General features: G+C 53.8%; 6 protein-coding genes across 6 annotated transcripts; 2 read left to right on the top strand and 4 right to left on the bottom strand.

Moving 5' to 3' along the window:
- Positions 1–27: 27 nt before the first annotated feature.
- KVR01_013753 (uncharacterized protein) lies at positions 28–3,193 on the bottom strand. Its single transcript, XM_044790359.1, has one exon. It carries the CDS (start codon positions 3,105–3,107, stop codon positions 492–494), a length of 2,616 nt encoding a protein of 871 aa, XP_044637291.1. The 5' UTR covers positions 3,108–3,193; the 3' UTR covers positions 28–491.
- A 571-nt stretch (positions 3,194–3,764) lies between these two features.
- Positions 3,765–5,140, bottom strand: KVR01_013741 (uncharacterized protein; the record flags this gene model as incomplete). The annotated part of the gene is made up of 6 exons (XM_044785635.1): positions 3,765–3,986; positions 4,078–4,723; positions 4,781–4,847; positions 4,912–4,934; positions 4,987–5,035; positions 5,092–5,140. The coding sequence occupies 6 exons, from the start codon at positions 5,138–5,140 to the stop codon at positions 3,765–3,767; spliced, it is 1,056 nt and encodes a 351-aa protein (XP_044637279.1).
- A 417-nt stretch (positions 5,141–5,557) lies between these two features.
- KVR01_013766 (uncharacterized protein) lies at positions 5,558–7,540 on the bottom strand (the record flags this gene model as incomplete). Its single annotated transcript, XM_044784542.1, has 1 exon — positions 5,558–7,540. One exon carries the CDS (start codon positions 7,538–7,540, stop codon positions 5,558–5,560), a length of 1,983 nt encoding a protein of 660 aa, XP_044637304.1.
- Positions 7,541–8,115: 575 nt separating this feature from the next.
- Positions 8,116–9,856, bottom strand: KVR01_013725 (uncharacterized protein; the record flags this gene model as incomplete). Its single annotated transcript, XM_044794098.1, has 3 exons — positions 8,116–8,880; positions 8,962–9,266; positions 9,334–9,856. 3 exons carry the CDS (start codon positions 9,854–9,856, stop codon positions 8,116–8,118), a joined length of 1,593 nt encoding a protein of 530 aa, XP_044637263.1.
- A 1,324-nt stretch (positions 9,857–11,180) lies between these two features.
- KVR01_013738 (uncharacterized protein) lies at positions 11,181–12,281 on the top strand (the record flags this gene model as incomplete). Its single annotated transcript, XM_044785659.1, has 3 exons — positions 11,181–11,313; positions 11,436–11,877; positions 11,974–12,281. The coding sequence occupies exons 1-3, from the start codon at positions 11,272–11,274 to the stop codon at positions 12,279–12,281; spliced, it is 792 nt and encodes a 263-aa protein (XP_044637276.1). The 5' UTR covers positions 11,181–11,271.
- Positions 12,282–12,803: 522 nt separating this feature from the next.
- KVR01_013744 (uncharacterized protein) lies at positions 12,804–14,555 on the top strand (the record flags this gene model as incomplete). Its single annotated transcript, XM_044791698.1, has 1 exon — positions 12,804–14,555. One exon carries the CDS (start codon positions 12,804–12,806, stop codon positions 14,553–14,555), a length of 1,752 nt encoding a protein of 583 aa, XP_044637282.1.
- Between the last annotated feature and the right edge of the window lie 1,163 nt (positions 14,556–15,718).

Genomic DNA, 15,718 nt, shown 5'->3' on the forward strand with positions numbered 1-15,718 from the left:
AGAACCGTGCCGTGCAACTGGGCGGTGCCCCTTCCGAGCCGATGGAGGCCATGCGAAGATCCCTCCGCCTTGCCGTACACCACAATGGCATCGGGGAGAGGCCCTCTTGGCGCGACCGAGTGCGGCAATCGGGACGTCAGGTGCTCGGCTCACCGTTGTACAAGACAGACAGGAGCGTCTAACGTGGCACGACACAGACATGTGCTTGATGATGATGGTAGGTCGTCAATAGTCTTGGATGAATACACCGACAGCTGGCACCGCCGCCCAAAAACGAACTCCTGATGACGACCTCTGCGTGGCCTCATCCCCAATGCTGATTGCAGCCCACGCCCTCGTCCCAACCGTCCAATGCTTTCGCTATGCTTGAGAGGAAATATAAAATGAAAAACGATCATGCGCCTCATACCCGCGCCTCGCCACCTCGGTTCGCCGATGGTCGAGGGATGGGAGTGTGTCATGGCCACACCACAGCAGCTGCTGAATTGCCGTCATATGTCGCTCAAGTCATCATCGGCCCACGTAATATCGGCCAGAACATCAAGTTCTTCCTCGGCCTCAAAGTCAAAGTCCCCGTAGTCCGTCTCTTGCGAGGCCACCGGCCCTATCCCGCGGCCTAAAGCCCCGCATGGGGCATGAGATTCTGCACAAGTGCTCATCCGGATGGGACTGCGTAATCCTGATGCAGCCGGGGACCTGCCAGCGCTGTGGACTTCGTCGGGAAGCGCACGGGAATCACATGCCTGAATGGCCCCAAAATCAATTTCGTCGTCAATGAGGTCGTCCTCAACAATCTCGCCATGGTCTTGTTTGGCAGGTTCTTCGGACAGGACCTTTCTCGCCTGTAGCCGGAGCTCTTCCTTGCGCCTCCGCTCCTCAGCCAGGCTCTCTCTGTAACTGCGCTCCATGGCGACGAGCACTTCGGCGCCGGGCCCACTGGAGCCAAACATTCGTTTCTTGGGGGGCGACGCCGCTGGCGGCATGGCGCAGCCCTTTGGAGAAGGCTTGGTGGCAGTGCTACCATCCGAGGGCGAGTCTGGTTGTGAAGGTTTGTCTAGAGGGCGACACCCAAAGCCCTCGTCCGGCTGGCACTGACCGACAGCATCGCGAACGCCACCCCTCTTCCGTGGCGGGGATAACATGCTGACCTGCGAGGTTGGCCTAGAGGGAAGAGACCCGTTTCTGGAGGCCTGAAGACGTTGCGACCGTGGACGCATGTGTGCCTGAGTCGGGCATCGTATAACCTCCTCAGCCGTCTTGCCCAGCGGTGTGCCACAGGGGCCAGGCCCGGACTTTGAAGCGGCCAGAACCTGGGAGCAATGCGATCCCGCCCCTCCCCTTATCGTAGTGGGCGCCATGACTGGACATGATGCCTGAGCGTCGGAGGGGGCTTGGTTCTTGTCGTCAGGGCAAAGGGTCAAGTTCTCTGGGAGTAAGGGCAAGTCGTTCCTCGGACTGGTAACATGCAGGCCCCGTAATGAAGGCCCTTCTCGCACTTTACTAGGCGTCTCTAGCTCTATCATATCTTGAGAAGATAGAATCAGATCTTGAGTGGCAAGAAAAGGGATTTCGGCCAAGAGAGTCTCGCCCGGCTGACCCCCAGAAGGCGGCGAAGGTCGTCGGGGGACTGCCACACTTGATGGCCTCCCGTCCGAAGAAGGCTCCGCGCGCCCACCATTGAGTGACGTAGGGTTGTGAAGCGGCGACGGCGGGCCGCTTGGTATCGTGGCTGCCGCGGCTGGCGGGTGATCCTCGAGAAGCTCTCGTGCTTCCTGGGAGGAGCTCGGGAAGAGTTCGTCCACATGGTTCATCACCAGAAGCTGAGTGCTCGTGGGGAAAGCATCGGCTGCTTGGTTGGCGGGTCGCCTCGAGCCTGCGTAAGTAGGAGAAGCCTGTACTGGTAGTGGTATGGGTGGAGGTTTGGCTGGCTTGGGCAGGAATCTCGGCATGGCGGAACGCGGGATGATAGGTGCAGAGGGTGGTTTGAATTTCGGAGGACCTGGTGATATGGCCCAGGCGCCGCGGAGGGCATGGCTCTGCTTGTCTGCATGGACGAATGGCACGACAGGCTTCTTGAAGGTGTTGTCGGCTGGCCTCGGGCGGAAAGCGCCTGTATGGTGGACAGCCCCGATGGGAGGTCTAGTCCCGGCTTGTATTTGACGGGCTTGCAATTTCTGTTGTGCGGGAAGCTGAGGTCGCGATGGAGGACGGGGCGGCGCTGGCAGTGGAGCCCTGCTTAACGGCGGGACTTCTCTTGGTGGGCTCTGTCTATTCGGGCTTGATCTGGCTGCACTCTTGGAGGAGGCAAGTTCGACATCTGCTATGAGCTGATCTTCCAGCATGGCCTCGGTGGCGGGGTCGTCGGCGTCGACACTGCTTGGCCGCGACCAGGCCTCCACCTCCACCTCCTGGGCAACCCTTGCGACGGGGCGGGCTCTGGCTGGTAGTTGGGAAGGAATATGTATCATCCTGTCGAGCAGATTCCCGCCTGGCCGGTCCAGCCTCCGCCGCTTGGCTGTTCTTTCTGCCGAGTCTGCGAGGGCATCCGCCGGGTCCTCGTTCTCTTTCCCCGTGGCTCCCCTGGGGTCTTCACCCGGCTCCTCGCACTGTTCGTGCTGTACTTCAGCATCGGATTCGGCCTCGGTGGCGGACTCGGCCTCGGCCTCGTGGACTGAGGCCAGGCGGGTGTTACTCGTCGGGCGGGCGCCCAGCCTGCTGATGAACCTCGAGATTGTGTCCTGGCTGGGGTGGACCTCGACCAGGGGCAGCCCCTTCCTCCTCTTGTCGTCCCTCTCCTTGTCCTCCTTTGCCTTCTTCTTGTCCCTCGCAGTGCGTGCCCTGGCCTGTGCCTTCTCCTTCTCGAATTCCTTGCGGATGCGATCCTGTTCCATGAGATCGATGCGCCGCTGTTCAGCCTTTGAGAGTTTGGGGCCCTTGCCCTTCTGGCGGTAGAGTTTCTTCGCCTGCTTGGTCGTCATGGGTGGTCTGCTCTGAACAACAGTGGCGGCGGCGGCGGCGGCGGCGGATTGTTGATGCTGAACCTGTTGCGCCATGCCGACGCCGGGCAGGTCTGGGATCAGCTCGAAGGTCTTCTGTTTGGGCGCCATGGCGGCATGGCCGTCCTCGAGAGGAGCCTGCAGAGCCTGTAAGTCCGAAGTCTGCCTGTGGATCTCTCCCAATTGGAGCACTTGAGGAGGATGGGCAAGATGGGCAGGGCAGCGCGACGATGCGCGCATCCCCTCAACGCGTGCCTGGTTGGCGGAGCTCCCACCCCTGCTGTCACGCCAGCACGTGCAGCCTGCAGGTGCTTTGCGGTGCGGGGCGCGGGTGCCTATTGTACGGAGTACATTGCGCAGGTTCCCAAGTACCCCGTAGGCAGCAGGTACCTCGGTACCTAGGTATCTAGGTAGCTAAGTACCGTCGTACTGAAATGGACCTACCGCGTATCGCGATGGGCCCCCATGCGTCCATCATTCGTGATACTGGGGAACATTTGAACGCAAGACGCCTGCTGTCTTCACCTCGACTTTCCACCACGCAGCTTGGCAATGTTGCTTGGTATGAGGAGGCCACCTGCTCGTTTGGACTGGGTACATCTAACGTACAACTGCATGCAGCACGCCTATTTATTTCCAAGGCCTGCTTCAACGAGAGGCCATGGCCCAATCGAGGCACAAATCCACCATCCGCCAACTCGAGACATGATCCATGATCCAAGACCCGTCTTCCTTCTGCCGATCCCATCCCGTTGCCCATTCACCATTCTAATCCTGCCTCGCCGGGTCCAAGTCAACCTTGCCGACAATGTCGTCAATCTCGGCCATCACCTCGGGCGTCAGCTTGTCCAGTGCCTTCAGCGCCGCGCAGTTCTCCACCACCTGCTCTGGTCGCGACGCGCCCGTGATGACCGCCGACACGTTCTCGTTCTTCAAGCACCACGCAAGGGCCAGCTGTGCCCGCGTGATCCCTAGCTTGTCCGCAATCGGCTGGTGATGCCCGGTGGGCCGCCTGTCAGCATCTCGTCGCCAGCAGCGGGACCTCGGACGTTGACAGTCTGGAGTCTGGGTCGTCACTCACCTTCAGCTGTCTCGCCTTGGAGATGGTGTCCTGCCATTCCGCATTGGCGAACGAGTCGCGCACCGAGCTCACGAACTTGTCGTCGCCCTTGGCAAACCTCGACCCGGCCGGTGGCTTCTCCGGGCTGTCGTCGTACTTGCCGCTCAGCAGCCCGAACTTGATCGGGCTGAAGGTCGTCAGCCCGATCCCGAACCGCTTGTACAGCCGCTGGAACTCGCCCTCCACCTTCTTCCTCGAGAGCATGTTGTAGAACGGCTGCTCCACCACCGGCCCGATCAGCCCCAGCTGCTTGGCGATCCCGCACGCCTCTGCAATCTCGTCCGCCGACCACTCGCTGGTGCCCCAGTACATGGCCCACCCCTTCTGCTCGATGACGTGGTTGAACGCCCGCACCGTCTCCTCCATCGGCGTCAGCCGGTCCGGCCGGTGCGCGTATACGATGTCCACGTACTCGAGATCCAGGCGTTGGAGCGACGCCTTGAGCCCCTCGATGATGTGCTTGCGTGACAGCCCGTGGTTGTTGACGAGCACCTCCCCGTTGGCCCCTCCCCAGTTGAGCTTGGTGCTCACCACAATGTCGTTGCGCTTCCACCCAAACTTCTTGATCGCCTGGCCCATCGCCACCTCGGACTGGCCCCCGGCGTAGCTACCACCAAGTCAGCAAGGCAGCCCCAGTCTCTGACGGCGGGGGTTCGAGACCGACCTCTCAGCCGTGTCGAAGAAGTTGATGCCCAGATCATAAGCCTGTTTCATGCACGCAAAGGTGCCCTCTGGACTGAATGTGAGTGTCTACTGGCCACAGGGGTCTCTGGGGTGGTTCCAGAACAAACACACCATTCTCAAGCTGCCCGCCGAAGCTGAATGGCACACGGTCAGCACGTTCCCGGCACGGCCTCTGGGGATACCTACGTGAGCCATCCGCCTAGCCCGAGCACTGACACATGCAGCCCCGAATTGCCTGCACCTCGTCAGAACTGGGTCTCTGAACAGCCATTGGATCCTCATCCGCCATACCTAGCCTTCTGTAGGCCATGCCCGTCTTTCGAGGCTCTTCCCAGGCCATTTTGAGAGCTCCAACTGAGGTGGTTCTGGATGGCCTTGACTGTCGTTCAGGTGAAGCAGCACTGGCGAGCTGCTGGATACGTTCTCAGGGTGATTGATGCAGCGGTGAGTTTGGCCAACCTGCGTTTTGCCGTTACGAACATTTCACCTTTCCCTCGGCTGGGCGGCCTGGTAGGTCGTTTATTGACGGGCGGAGAAATTCTCGGCATTGCTGGTCCGATGCACCGGCGGCTCAATGCGGAAGCCCGAGCCGGCGCTTTTCAACATGGGATACGCCATCGTGAATCCACATTTCGAGCATCACCAACCCGCGCATATTTCTGATGCGGTTCGCCTCCGAATTCTTGCATGCCAGCCAAGGTTACTCGTCATTCATATGGCGCCTCACTTGTGATCCCTGCGCAAGTCTACCTGAGTACTACAGCACACCGTGACTCGTGCCAGCGGAGAACCCTGCGACCCATTCGTCCCACGACTCACTGGCTGGCTGTGTCATCAGCATGGCAGCCATCGCCTCCTCGGAAGCAGCCACGTCGAGCATACGCTGGCTTGCCTCCTGCCGGAAGTCGGTCCACATTGGCAGTTGCATGCACGGAGCATCATGTAGCCTTGCCACAGCGTCAACAGTCGGGTAAGCCGAGCTGGACAACCTCCTCGGGGCCTGCAGGCCTGTCTCACCACACCCGTCGCCCATGTTGTCGTCGTCAGCCTCGCATGTCCCTGTCTGTGGGTGGTTCCAAGCCAGATCGCACGGACCGGCGCTCTCCACCTCGGCTATTCTGGCACATAACAGGGTTAAAAGAGTCTTGTTGCCACCGCGCGACGAGGCAAGCAGCCTCTGCAGCTTGATGAGCATCTCCACAGGCCGCACGCCCGTGTTGCTGAGATGCCGTGCCATGTCCGCGCCCGTCGTCAGTGTGTAGATGTAATCGGTGAGCGCGCTGGCAATCTCAAATATCTTGAGCTCTATGGTCGGGCCGTGGGCCTCAAGTGCCGTCTTGGAACAGTGGCAGATGTGTGATAGGAACTCGGCCACGATGCGGTACGGCTGTGACAGCTGGCTCTGCCCCTTGGAGAACATGGCGGCCTTGGACCGCCGTAACGACGCTCGCCAGACCACCGCTTGCATCCAGCACTTCGTAACGCATATGTCGGCCCTCTGCACATCGTTGCTCTCATTATCGTCTGATGAGATCTCTTGCAGGCGGTGCTGGAGATAGTCTAGCCGGCCTTCCTGAAACCCCTCGGCGTCATCATCGGCCTGCGTGAGCAGGTCGAAGGCCCCACTCTGGTCGAACAACCAGAACAGATCGACGAGCTTCTTGAAAGCCGGTAGGATGTGCGCGTCGTCGACCTCGACGTTAACCTTGTCCACGAGCGGTGGGAAGCTGGCCTGCCATTTCAAAACAATAGGCAGCTTGTGCAGCATGGCTACACCTCTCTCCGTGACGAAAAGCAGCCACAGTATACGGCGTCTCATCTGCTGCTCATCTGCGGCTAGCAAGACATAGGATGCCTTCCTGTGAAGGCCCATAATCTGTGCGATTGTGATGGCCTCACGGAGGAACATCAGGCTCTTGGTACCCCCTGGGCTCTGGTTCTCGTGGTAAATGTGTTGGAAGAAGGCTATCCGAACCATGTTCAACCCTGCATCAGGGCCGTCATCCCCATTGGCGTCCTGAAGCAGTAACTTTGTCCTTTGGCATTCGGCAGTCATGGAGGCAGCTGTCGCGGGATCGTTATCGTCTGTCCTCCCTTCGAAAGGCAGCTTGAGTTGCACTATGACAGCTGCGCACACAGCATTTGCCAGTGTGTAAGTTCCAAGATCTGAGGAATCCCTGAGCAGTGAGGCTATGACGGCTTCAGCATCAAGTATGGGCCACACTGGGAAGAGACGAAGACGGTAGATGCATAGCCGGATGATCAAGGACGACACAGGAGTTCTTAGGACGCCGCTGGACTCGCCACCTGGACCACTAACGAGAGGCGGGTCTCGGTTGGGCAAGGTGTGACCCACGGATGAGAACCCTCTTGTTGGCACATCATCCGCCAGGCGGCCACCATCGCTGCCCTGCCCACATGGACTCTGGCCCTCCGCAAGGCTCTGGGAGTCCCGTATTTGCTGGAGGGTCTTTGCCCTCAGGCTCCGAGGCCCCCTGGTTGCTTGGCGTTTGTTGAACGTACACGCGATCCCGATGGATGAGCATCGCGCGCAGGGTGGCTCTTCGGTACATCTCACTTTGCGGATCTTGCAGCCATCGCAGGCACGACTGCCAATCTTGCGTCGCGGCACGGCAGACATGCCGTATTGCTTGTGCTGCCAGCTTCTAGACCCACTTTCTCGGCTCTCTGGAAGATGTCGACCGTACAACCAGAGTGTAGCACGCGGGCAATTTGCCATGCAGGAACCCGGGGATCAGCAGCGTCATGCCCCGCGGGCCGGCCCTTATGCCTCGTCTGACCTGCCCGTACCAGTCAGTCGGGTTCTCTTGGGATGTCGTGATCCGTTGCCGTGATGAGATGCCTGGCAATGGTAGGCTCGCTGGGAGGTTGAACAGGGACAAGAAAGTAGACAGCTGGATGGCTGGACGGGGTTGGCCCCGAGGCCGTTCGAGAACGACCCGCTGGGACCCGGTTACCCCAGATTCCACGGCGGGTCCCTGTCTTTGCGCCATTCCGTCCCACAATGGAGTCATGCATTAGTGCCAGAAAGTTGTGGGTCGTCCATCAACCAACCCTGCGAGTTCCGAACTTGTACGGAGTATTACGCCAATGAAACTGCAGTCCTCGGCGATTATGCTATCAGAAGAAATCTGGACGCAATACACATGTACATCGCAAACGAGGCGCTTGAGACATGGCCCTCGTGTGGCTATCATGACATTAATGCATAGTCACAGATGGCGCTTTATTTCGGCCAGAGCTCTCTCTGACCGCACGGTAACAACAAGGCCCTGACTCGCCCCCAACGTGCTCCTAGTACACGAAACGGAAGTCCAGCCTCTTGTTTCCTTCTTTTTCCCTTGCCTGGGTATCGCTCTGGTACGCCGCCTTCTCCTCCGCACTCATAATCTGCCATTGCCTTTCCTTCTTCCTGTTCAAGAATATCAAGACCTGCCGCTGCACCAGGATCACACAAAGCGCGAGCACACAGATCGCCAGCAGGACTGCATTGCCGTGTTTGTAGTACGGTGAGTCCCACGACCTGTATATCTGTGATCCGATCAGACTTCCAATCTGGACGATCACGTTGTAGGTTGCCGCAGCAATGGCACGCTTCTTTACGTCGAAGGTGTTCTCGGAAAGCCAACTGGAGATGATGGGATGGAAGTATGGGTACCCCGAGATCAAGGTGACCAGCGAGAAACGGCCCCAGTCGCGGCCTCCGTTCGGCAACGTCAGCATAGCGATGAGCAAGGGCATGATCCAGAACTCGCCGAAGAAGGCATGGAACGCCCGCTCGTTGAAGTAATCGCTGCTGAATGCCAGCGCTAGCATTGTGACGATCTGGAGCACCGCCGAGGGAATCGTCAACATGTTCGAGTTGAAGGTGGAGAACCCAAGCCTCTTGAGCGTCAAGGTCAGGTAAGACTGCACCGGAGTGGCGGGGATATAAGCGACCAAGCCAACGAAGTACAGCCCCCACATGGAGCTGTCCGCCCAGGCCGCTCGCACATCTTTCCAGGCGAGGGGCTCCTTGATCGCCGTGAGGCCTTTTGCAGGGTCGTCACGCAAAATACGCTGTTTCCACATCGTGTTAGCCTGACTAGCTGGGCAGGGTGGGGCAGCAGCTTTCCAAGGTTGTTGGGCGGTACGACTTACGTTGACCATGATCACCTCCTCGCGTTCTGTGTACCAGGGCTTGCGCCAAAGAACTCCTTTGGTCGAGACGGGGGACGTTGGAAGGTACAAGAAGGCCACGACAGCAATGACGCAGGTCAACAGCCCCTCGAGCAGGAACAGCCAGAACCACCCCGGCTTGCCTCCTATACCTCGCATTTCAAGAATGCCTGCTGCTAGCAACGCAGATATGACCCGTGCGATGTTCAGGGTGGACCAGAAGGCGGCTAGCCGCAGAGACAGCTCCTTGGACTTGTAGAAGTACGTGGCGAAGAGGATCGTTCCCGCTAGTCGACAAACGAGGGAGTCAGCAAATTCTGTCAGGTCGAACAACAGGCCCGGGGCTTCACTTACGTATGAAACCGCCTTCGCACAGGCCGATGAAGGCGCGGGTGATGTAGAAGGACGTGCGGCCTGTCATCCAAGCTTGAGCCCATGATACCGTGCCCCAGAGAAACATCATTGTGGGCAAGATGTACTTGAAGCCGAACCGCTTGATGAGGATCTGGGCGGGAAACTCGGCGGCCAGGAAGCACAGGAGCTGAATGGTAGTGCCGTTGTTGTAGTCGTCCGTCGACAGGTGGAGGTCCTTCAGCAGATTATCTGCCAGGGCGTTGGACAGGTTGCCACGATCCAGCTGGAGGCCGAAGAACATGACGCACAAGATGGAGAGCAGGTACAAATCCGTCTTGCGGACAACGCGGCGCTCTTCCACGTCGGTCCACTTTGCCGTTGGGTCGAAGCGGTGCCTGCCCTCGTAACTGTCGTGCGGCGGCGTCACATCGGCCAGCGCATCGCGGCCGACGTTGGCTGTCGAGACCGAGCCAGCACCGCTTATTGTCCTGGTCGGGAAGGACTCGATATCCTTCGTGTCCATCCTGAAAAAGCAGACGTACGCGACGAAGCCTAAGTCTGTCTCTGGAGCAAGTCGGGCTGAGAGGAGTGAAGTCCTCGATGGGCCCAAGGGGCGGCGTCTTCTCGAGGGTGGTGGGGTGTTCCTGGAGCGAGGATATCGAGACGCGGCCCACAACCTACCCAACGGCTCGAGTCGATACTTATACGTGATTATGGGATCTCGCCGGGCCACCAATTAGCTGCGGGCTCTCGCTCCCGGAGATGCCAGCGCAGGCGACATGGGCAAGGCATATCACGTCGCCTGTCAGTGTCTAATCTGACCCACCCGGGCACGATGGACATGTACCTAGCTTGCTTGGTCCAGGCCATGGAGAAAGCCGGGGCATCTGGACTTCTTTCTCCTCACAGGCAGCACGGAGACGGGCGTACTGCGGCTTGTTTGATGGCAAGAGACTGTGCTTGGTAAAGGAGCCAATCGCCTCTAGGCTCTTTTGGTCAAGGGCCATGCCCGACTCGGCGGACCGACAAGGGTGTCCCGGAACTTTAAACGAGTGCAACGTCGGGGCACTTGGCTCTTCTTGTGGGGGAACCGCCGCATTCACTCACCCCGGGGTCAGATTGCGCGATCGTCTTCACCCTGAGCAACTCCGACATTTTCTCCGCCCCTCGCCACGGGGCTGGTGACCGGATGTCGCGCTTGTGGCCCCAAGAGCGCCGACAATGTCGAGTCATCTTGTTGGTAGCGATTGGCCGCATCCCCGCCTTCTCTGACACTCGTACGCTATGCTGTATGGGTCCAGCATCCAGTGTATCCCTAGTGACCTCAGTACACCGGCACCGGCCTTGTCCTGGAAGGCCAAGCGGGTATTTGCCCCTAGCAGCCAGCCGACTATCCCGATGGGCAATCCTGGCTCGGCATACCTCAGACCACCAAAGGTGACCATTAGTGAATAATAAGTAGCCAGCCAACGCCTGCTTAAGGTCCAGCGGCTGCTGGCGCCTCTCAGCAGTTACCCCCAGCATCAATACCAATTCCCTGTATTTTTCGTCACAAGGCCTTTTGACATAAAACCAACACCATGCCCTCTGTGGATCTGCCCTCGAGTGAGGAACAGCTTGGCGGCCAGTTCTTTGGTGGCAACGCGCAGGCTCGTCCTCGACTACTAAAACCACTCAGATACACCGGCACCTTGGACAAGTTCACGCACCAAGATGTGACGCCCGTTATTGGCCGGGAGTACGAAGGCCTCCAAGTGAGAGACTTGCTCAGATGGGGTGATGATATGATAAGGGACCTTGCCGTCACGGGTGAGCCTCACAGAACGCCGTAGGGTTCCCCAGAGTCTCGCGAGCTTGGCTGACCAGGCGCTTCTCGTCCCCTCAGTCTCTGAGCGAGGAGTCGTCTTCCTCCGCGACCAAGACGTGACGCCAACGGAGATGAAGGACCTGATGTTGAGGATCACAGAGCTGGCTGGCTGTGTAAGAGCTGCCCTTCCCCGCCCACTTCTGCAGTCCCGGCCTCCAGCCGAGCGTCCAGGGCTACAGAAACCAGCTCGTCAGCTATTGACCCTATCACAAATACGCACTGACACCCACAACAGCCTGAATCATCCGGCCTTCATGTGCATCCCCTGACGGAAGAGGGCAGCGAGCTTGGGGACCAGATCTCAGTCATCAGCAGTGAGAAGCAAAAAAAGGGGGGCGGCCTGACCCATCAACTCTCCGACGTGAGCAGGTTTGCATCTGCGGGTTGGCACAGCGACATTACTTTTGAGCCGGTGCCCTCCGACTACGCGATGCTCAAGATCCACACACTGCCACCCACAGGAGGCGACACCCTTTGGGCCTCGGGCTATGAAGCTTATGACAGGCTGTCGCCGCCCATGCGGAAAATGCTCGAGGGCTTAACGGCCACGCACGATGCCAAATTCTTCCTTCAAGAGGCCGAACGATTAGGCAACCCGTTGAGAAAGGGCATCAGGGGAAACCCTCTGAACCAGGGTGATGGCTTGACAGCGGTGCACCCTGTCATCCGCACAAACCGTAAGTCACCTAGCCGGTTTCTTCGCGCACCCTCCGTGATCGTCTGAAATGAGGTTGGTTGGACGTGTTGCATGCTGATCAACTGTCCCATTCTAGCTGTGACGGGCTGGAAGTCCGTTTATGTGAACCGTGGCTTCACCAAACGCATTAACGGCGTTACCAAAGATGAGTCCGACGTGATCCTTGCATATCTCTTCAACTTGGTCACGCAAAATCATGATGCCCAGGTGCGCTTTAAGTGGCGCCAGAACGATCTGGCTATCTGGGACAACAGGAGCATGTGGCACTGTGCTACCTACGACTATGTCGAGGCGCGGGCGGGCGACAGGGTATGTTCTCTGGGAGAGGCTCCATATCTCGACCTGGAGTCCAAGGGCAGGCGAGAGGATCTCGGACTGCTGTAAGGAAATGCGTTGTGGGTCTCAACAATATGGACATGAGACACGGGCTCGCAGACTTGTGCCATGGTCGTCTCTGGTTGCCATCATCTGTATGAGCAAATGCAAGTCATTGTCGATGCCGCTGCTCACGCAACATTCACGACCGGTCTGCCACTAAGTTCTGTACACCTAAGTAGGCTGTGTCCGGTGCGTTTATGAGAGCACTTGGGGGCCTTGGCATGTAGCGGCTCCAAACTATTGTCAGACCGAACGAATTTCGAGCAGCCCAAACCACGGGGTTTAGTGACTCGTGGCCTATGAGACCATCGAGGCGAATCAAAAGCGCCAGCTAATCAGTGTTGCGATAAACTACCATAAACGCAGGAACCGCGCTATTTATATATAAGTTCAAGTTCACGCAACAGAAAAAGCAAAAAAGACCCTTGCGCCACAAATTAGGACTTGGGCAAGTAAATCCAATTTTGAACAAGAAGCTAATGTGGACTTACAACTATGACACGACCAGCATCAACGGAATCTGAAATGATGGTTGTATCCACCGGCCTTTGTACCCAGGGAATAGATCCATTGGGGACGGACCTCGGGCAAAGTGGCGACTGTCCGTCTGATGTCCATGTTTGCGAAGGTCGCCCATCCCTTTGGCCAGACCACGTTGGAAGCAAGGCTCACTCTCCAGTACAGGACTGGAAACCAACGCACAGAACGGAGAAGACGGGGATAGCAGCAGCTGTTGGGGGAACCCATGCCCAACATGGGGCCTACATACACGTGAAAAATGAGGAAGAGCCGCAGATCGAGCGGCTATCATCTTTGGAGACGGCGACATATCCTCTGTCACGCGGATTCGCCGACTCACAATCCACTTCCGACCGCCACAGTCGCAGTCGCAGTCTGGATCGACCGAATTTAAGAATATGTCAATCTTGGCCTGGTACACAGGCTCCTGAGATCCGATCTGCTACTGTCGACAGACTGTGTGAGGATTTTCACGAAATGAAAGTCACAGAATGGCAGCAAACGGTGGCAGATTTCAGCATGGAGTGGAAGCAATATTGTTTTGTACGCCGCCGGTGCGGTTTCTTGCAAGACAGTCTTGTCAAAGATGCCACCAAGCATATCTGGCAGCCACTCAGCGACTTCAACTATGTCCTGAGTGTTTACTCATTTCTGGGAGGTGGGAGTCACCGCAACCTCGTACCGCATTTACGACCCGTCTACATGGCCTGGAGGTCACCAGAGCAAGCCAGGCTTCACGAGAGGGATGATCTCGGGGGCGAGGACGACTTGCCGTCCGAAGATGCCATCTCGAACGATCACGAATCACGAGACAATGGCTCAGGAGCCGCGGCAAACAAGTATCCCCTCACGAGAAGGCAACATCTGCGGGTGGCCAGGATCTGCGGCGACGCGGATAGGACGCTCGAGCATCTGCGACACTGTCTGGCTGTGTTCCGGGCTTGTCGTGAAGGCTCCACAACGACGAACACACCAGCTGGCCGTAATGTTGCAGTCGCGGCGGAGCATCAACAGGCACTCATCAATTCTGCGAGACAGTTCCAGAGCCATTCGAAAACCCTCATCAGTCTCCTCAGAGACTCCCGGATCAGTCTGTGTGAGGCACTCGGCTTGGACCCGGACAAGGTCCCCGCTGGCAATACCGCCTCGGCTCCCACAATGGCCGTCATAAATTTCAAACAGACCGCAGACGCTCTCGCTCCCTCCCGGGATGGGACGGCGCTCCCTCGGAGCTTTCGTCTGGAAAGGGCCTCTCTCCAAACCAGCCGTGTCGCAATCAAGGTGCTCCTGTTCTCAAACCTGCTCCATGGCCGCCTGGCGAAGTGGATATTAGGGTGGATGATGGCCCGGTCGACTGAGATGGCCACTAAAGCCAGGGGGGCTGGTGACCTCAAAGAAGAGGCTAAGATGCGGCGCTTGTACAACAAGCTCAGGAAACTTCACAAGAGGGCGAGCCAGGAATTCCCCGAGGTCAAGCCCAAGATGACACTGTTGGATTCTATGACATGGGAGGCAGTCCTCAACCCGCGGGAGGACATGCAGCTGGAAATCCACGGCAACATATCATTGCCAGTCGAGACTTTGATTAATATGTTGCAGGCTCCGTGTAACCGAGCGAGAATTTCACAACCAACGCCCGGTAAAACCGATGATCCCCCATCAGTACCTTCTATCACAATGGCTTCAGAAGATTCATCTAGAGCCAAGCAAGCGGACAATAACCGAACTATAAACAACTTAAGCCCACTAAAAACTAGTTAAAAAATTAAAATATATAATATTTAAGTATACTATATATTTTTTTATTTTAAACTTTAAAATACTTATTATTAATATATTAATATAATTTAATAAATTTAATTATAATATAAATTATAAAATAAAATCTATATTTATATTTATAAAGTATTTTTAATTATAAACTTTAAAACTTAATAATAAAATTAATTAAATTAAAATTAAATAATATTTTTATAAAAATTAAATTAATAATTTTAATTATATAGTTTTATATTTTAAAATTAAAAATATAATTTTATTAAATATAATTATTTTATTTTTAAAATAAAATTTAAATATTAAAATTAAATATTTTTATATATAAAAATATTTTTATTTTTATTTTATATAAATTTAAAATAATTTTAATTATATTATATTTTTATATTATATAATTATATTTTTATTTAATTATTTTATTAATAATTTAAAATTTATATATAAAATTTTAAAATTTTAATTATATTATATTATTTTTATTTTATATAAATATTTATTTTTTTAATTTAAAATTTATATATAAAGTTTTTAATAATTTTATATATATTTTTATAATTTTTATAAAAATTTTAAAATTTTATTTTATTTTATTATATTTTTTTATATTATTAAAATTAATAATTTTAATAATAAAAATATAAATTTAAAAAAATTATTATATTTTTTATTTTATAAATTATTTTAAAACTTTTAAAAATTTTAATATTTTATTATAAAATTTTAAAATAATATATTATATTTTTTTAAAATAATTAAATTATAAATTATTTTTATTTATAATATTTATTAATATTATTATTAAAATAATATTTTTAATTTTATTTATATATTATAAAATTAAAATTATAAATATTTATTATTTTATAATTATTATTAATATTATTTATTTTAAATATTAAAATTTAAATATTTATTATTATATAAAATATTATATATATTTTAAATATAAATAAAAATAAAATAAAATTATATAAAAATTAATAATTTTATATATATTTTTATAATTTATTTATAAAAATTTAATTTTATATTATAAAATTAATTATTATTAATAATAAAAATATAAATTAAAAAAATTATTATATTTTATTATATTTTTATAAATTATTTTTATTTATAATTATTATTATTAAAAAATATTTTTA

Source organism: Diaporthe batatas (genome assembly GCF_019321695.1).
Source record: "Diaporthe batatas strain CRI 302-4 chromosome Unknown Contig00031, whole genome shotgun sequence".
Taxonomy (NCBI): Eukaryota; Fungi; Ascomycota; class Sordariomycetes; order Diaporthales; family Diaporthaceae; genus Diaporthe; species Diaporthe batatas.

Excerpts from the sequence above, each read along its gene's own strand:
- KVR01_013753 (XM_044790359.1), bottom strand. The coding sequence starts at position 3,107 with ATGGCGCCCAAACAGAAGACCTTCGAGCTGATCCCAGACCTGCCCGGC.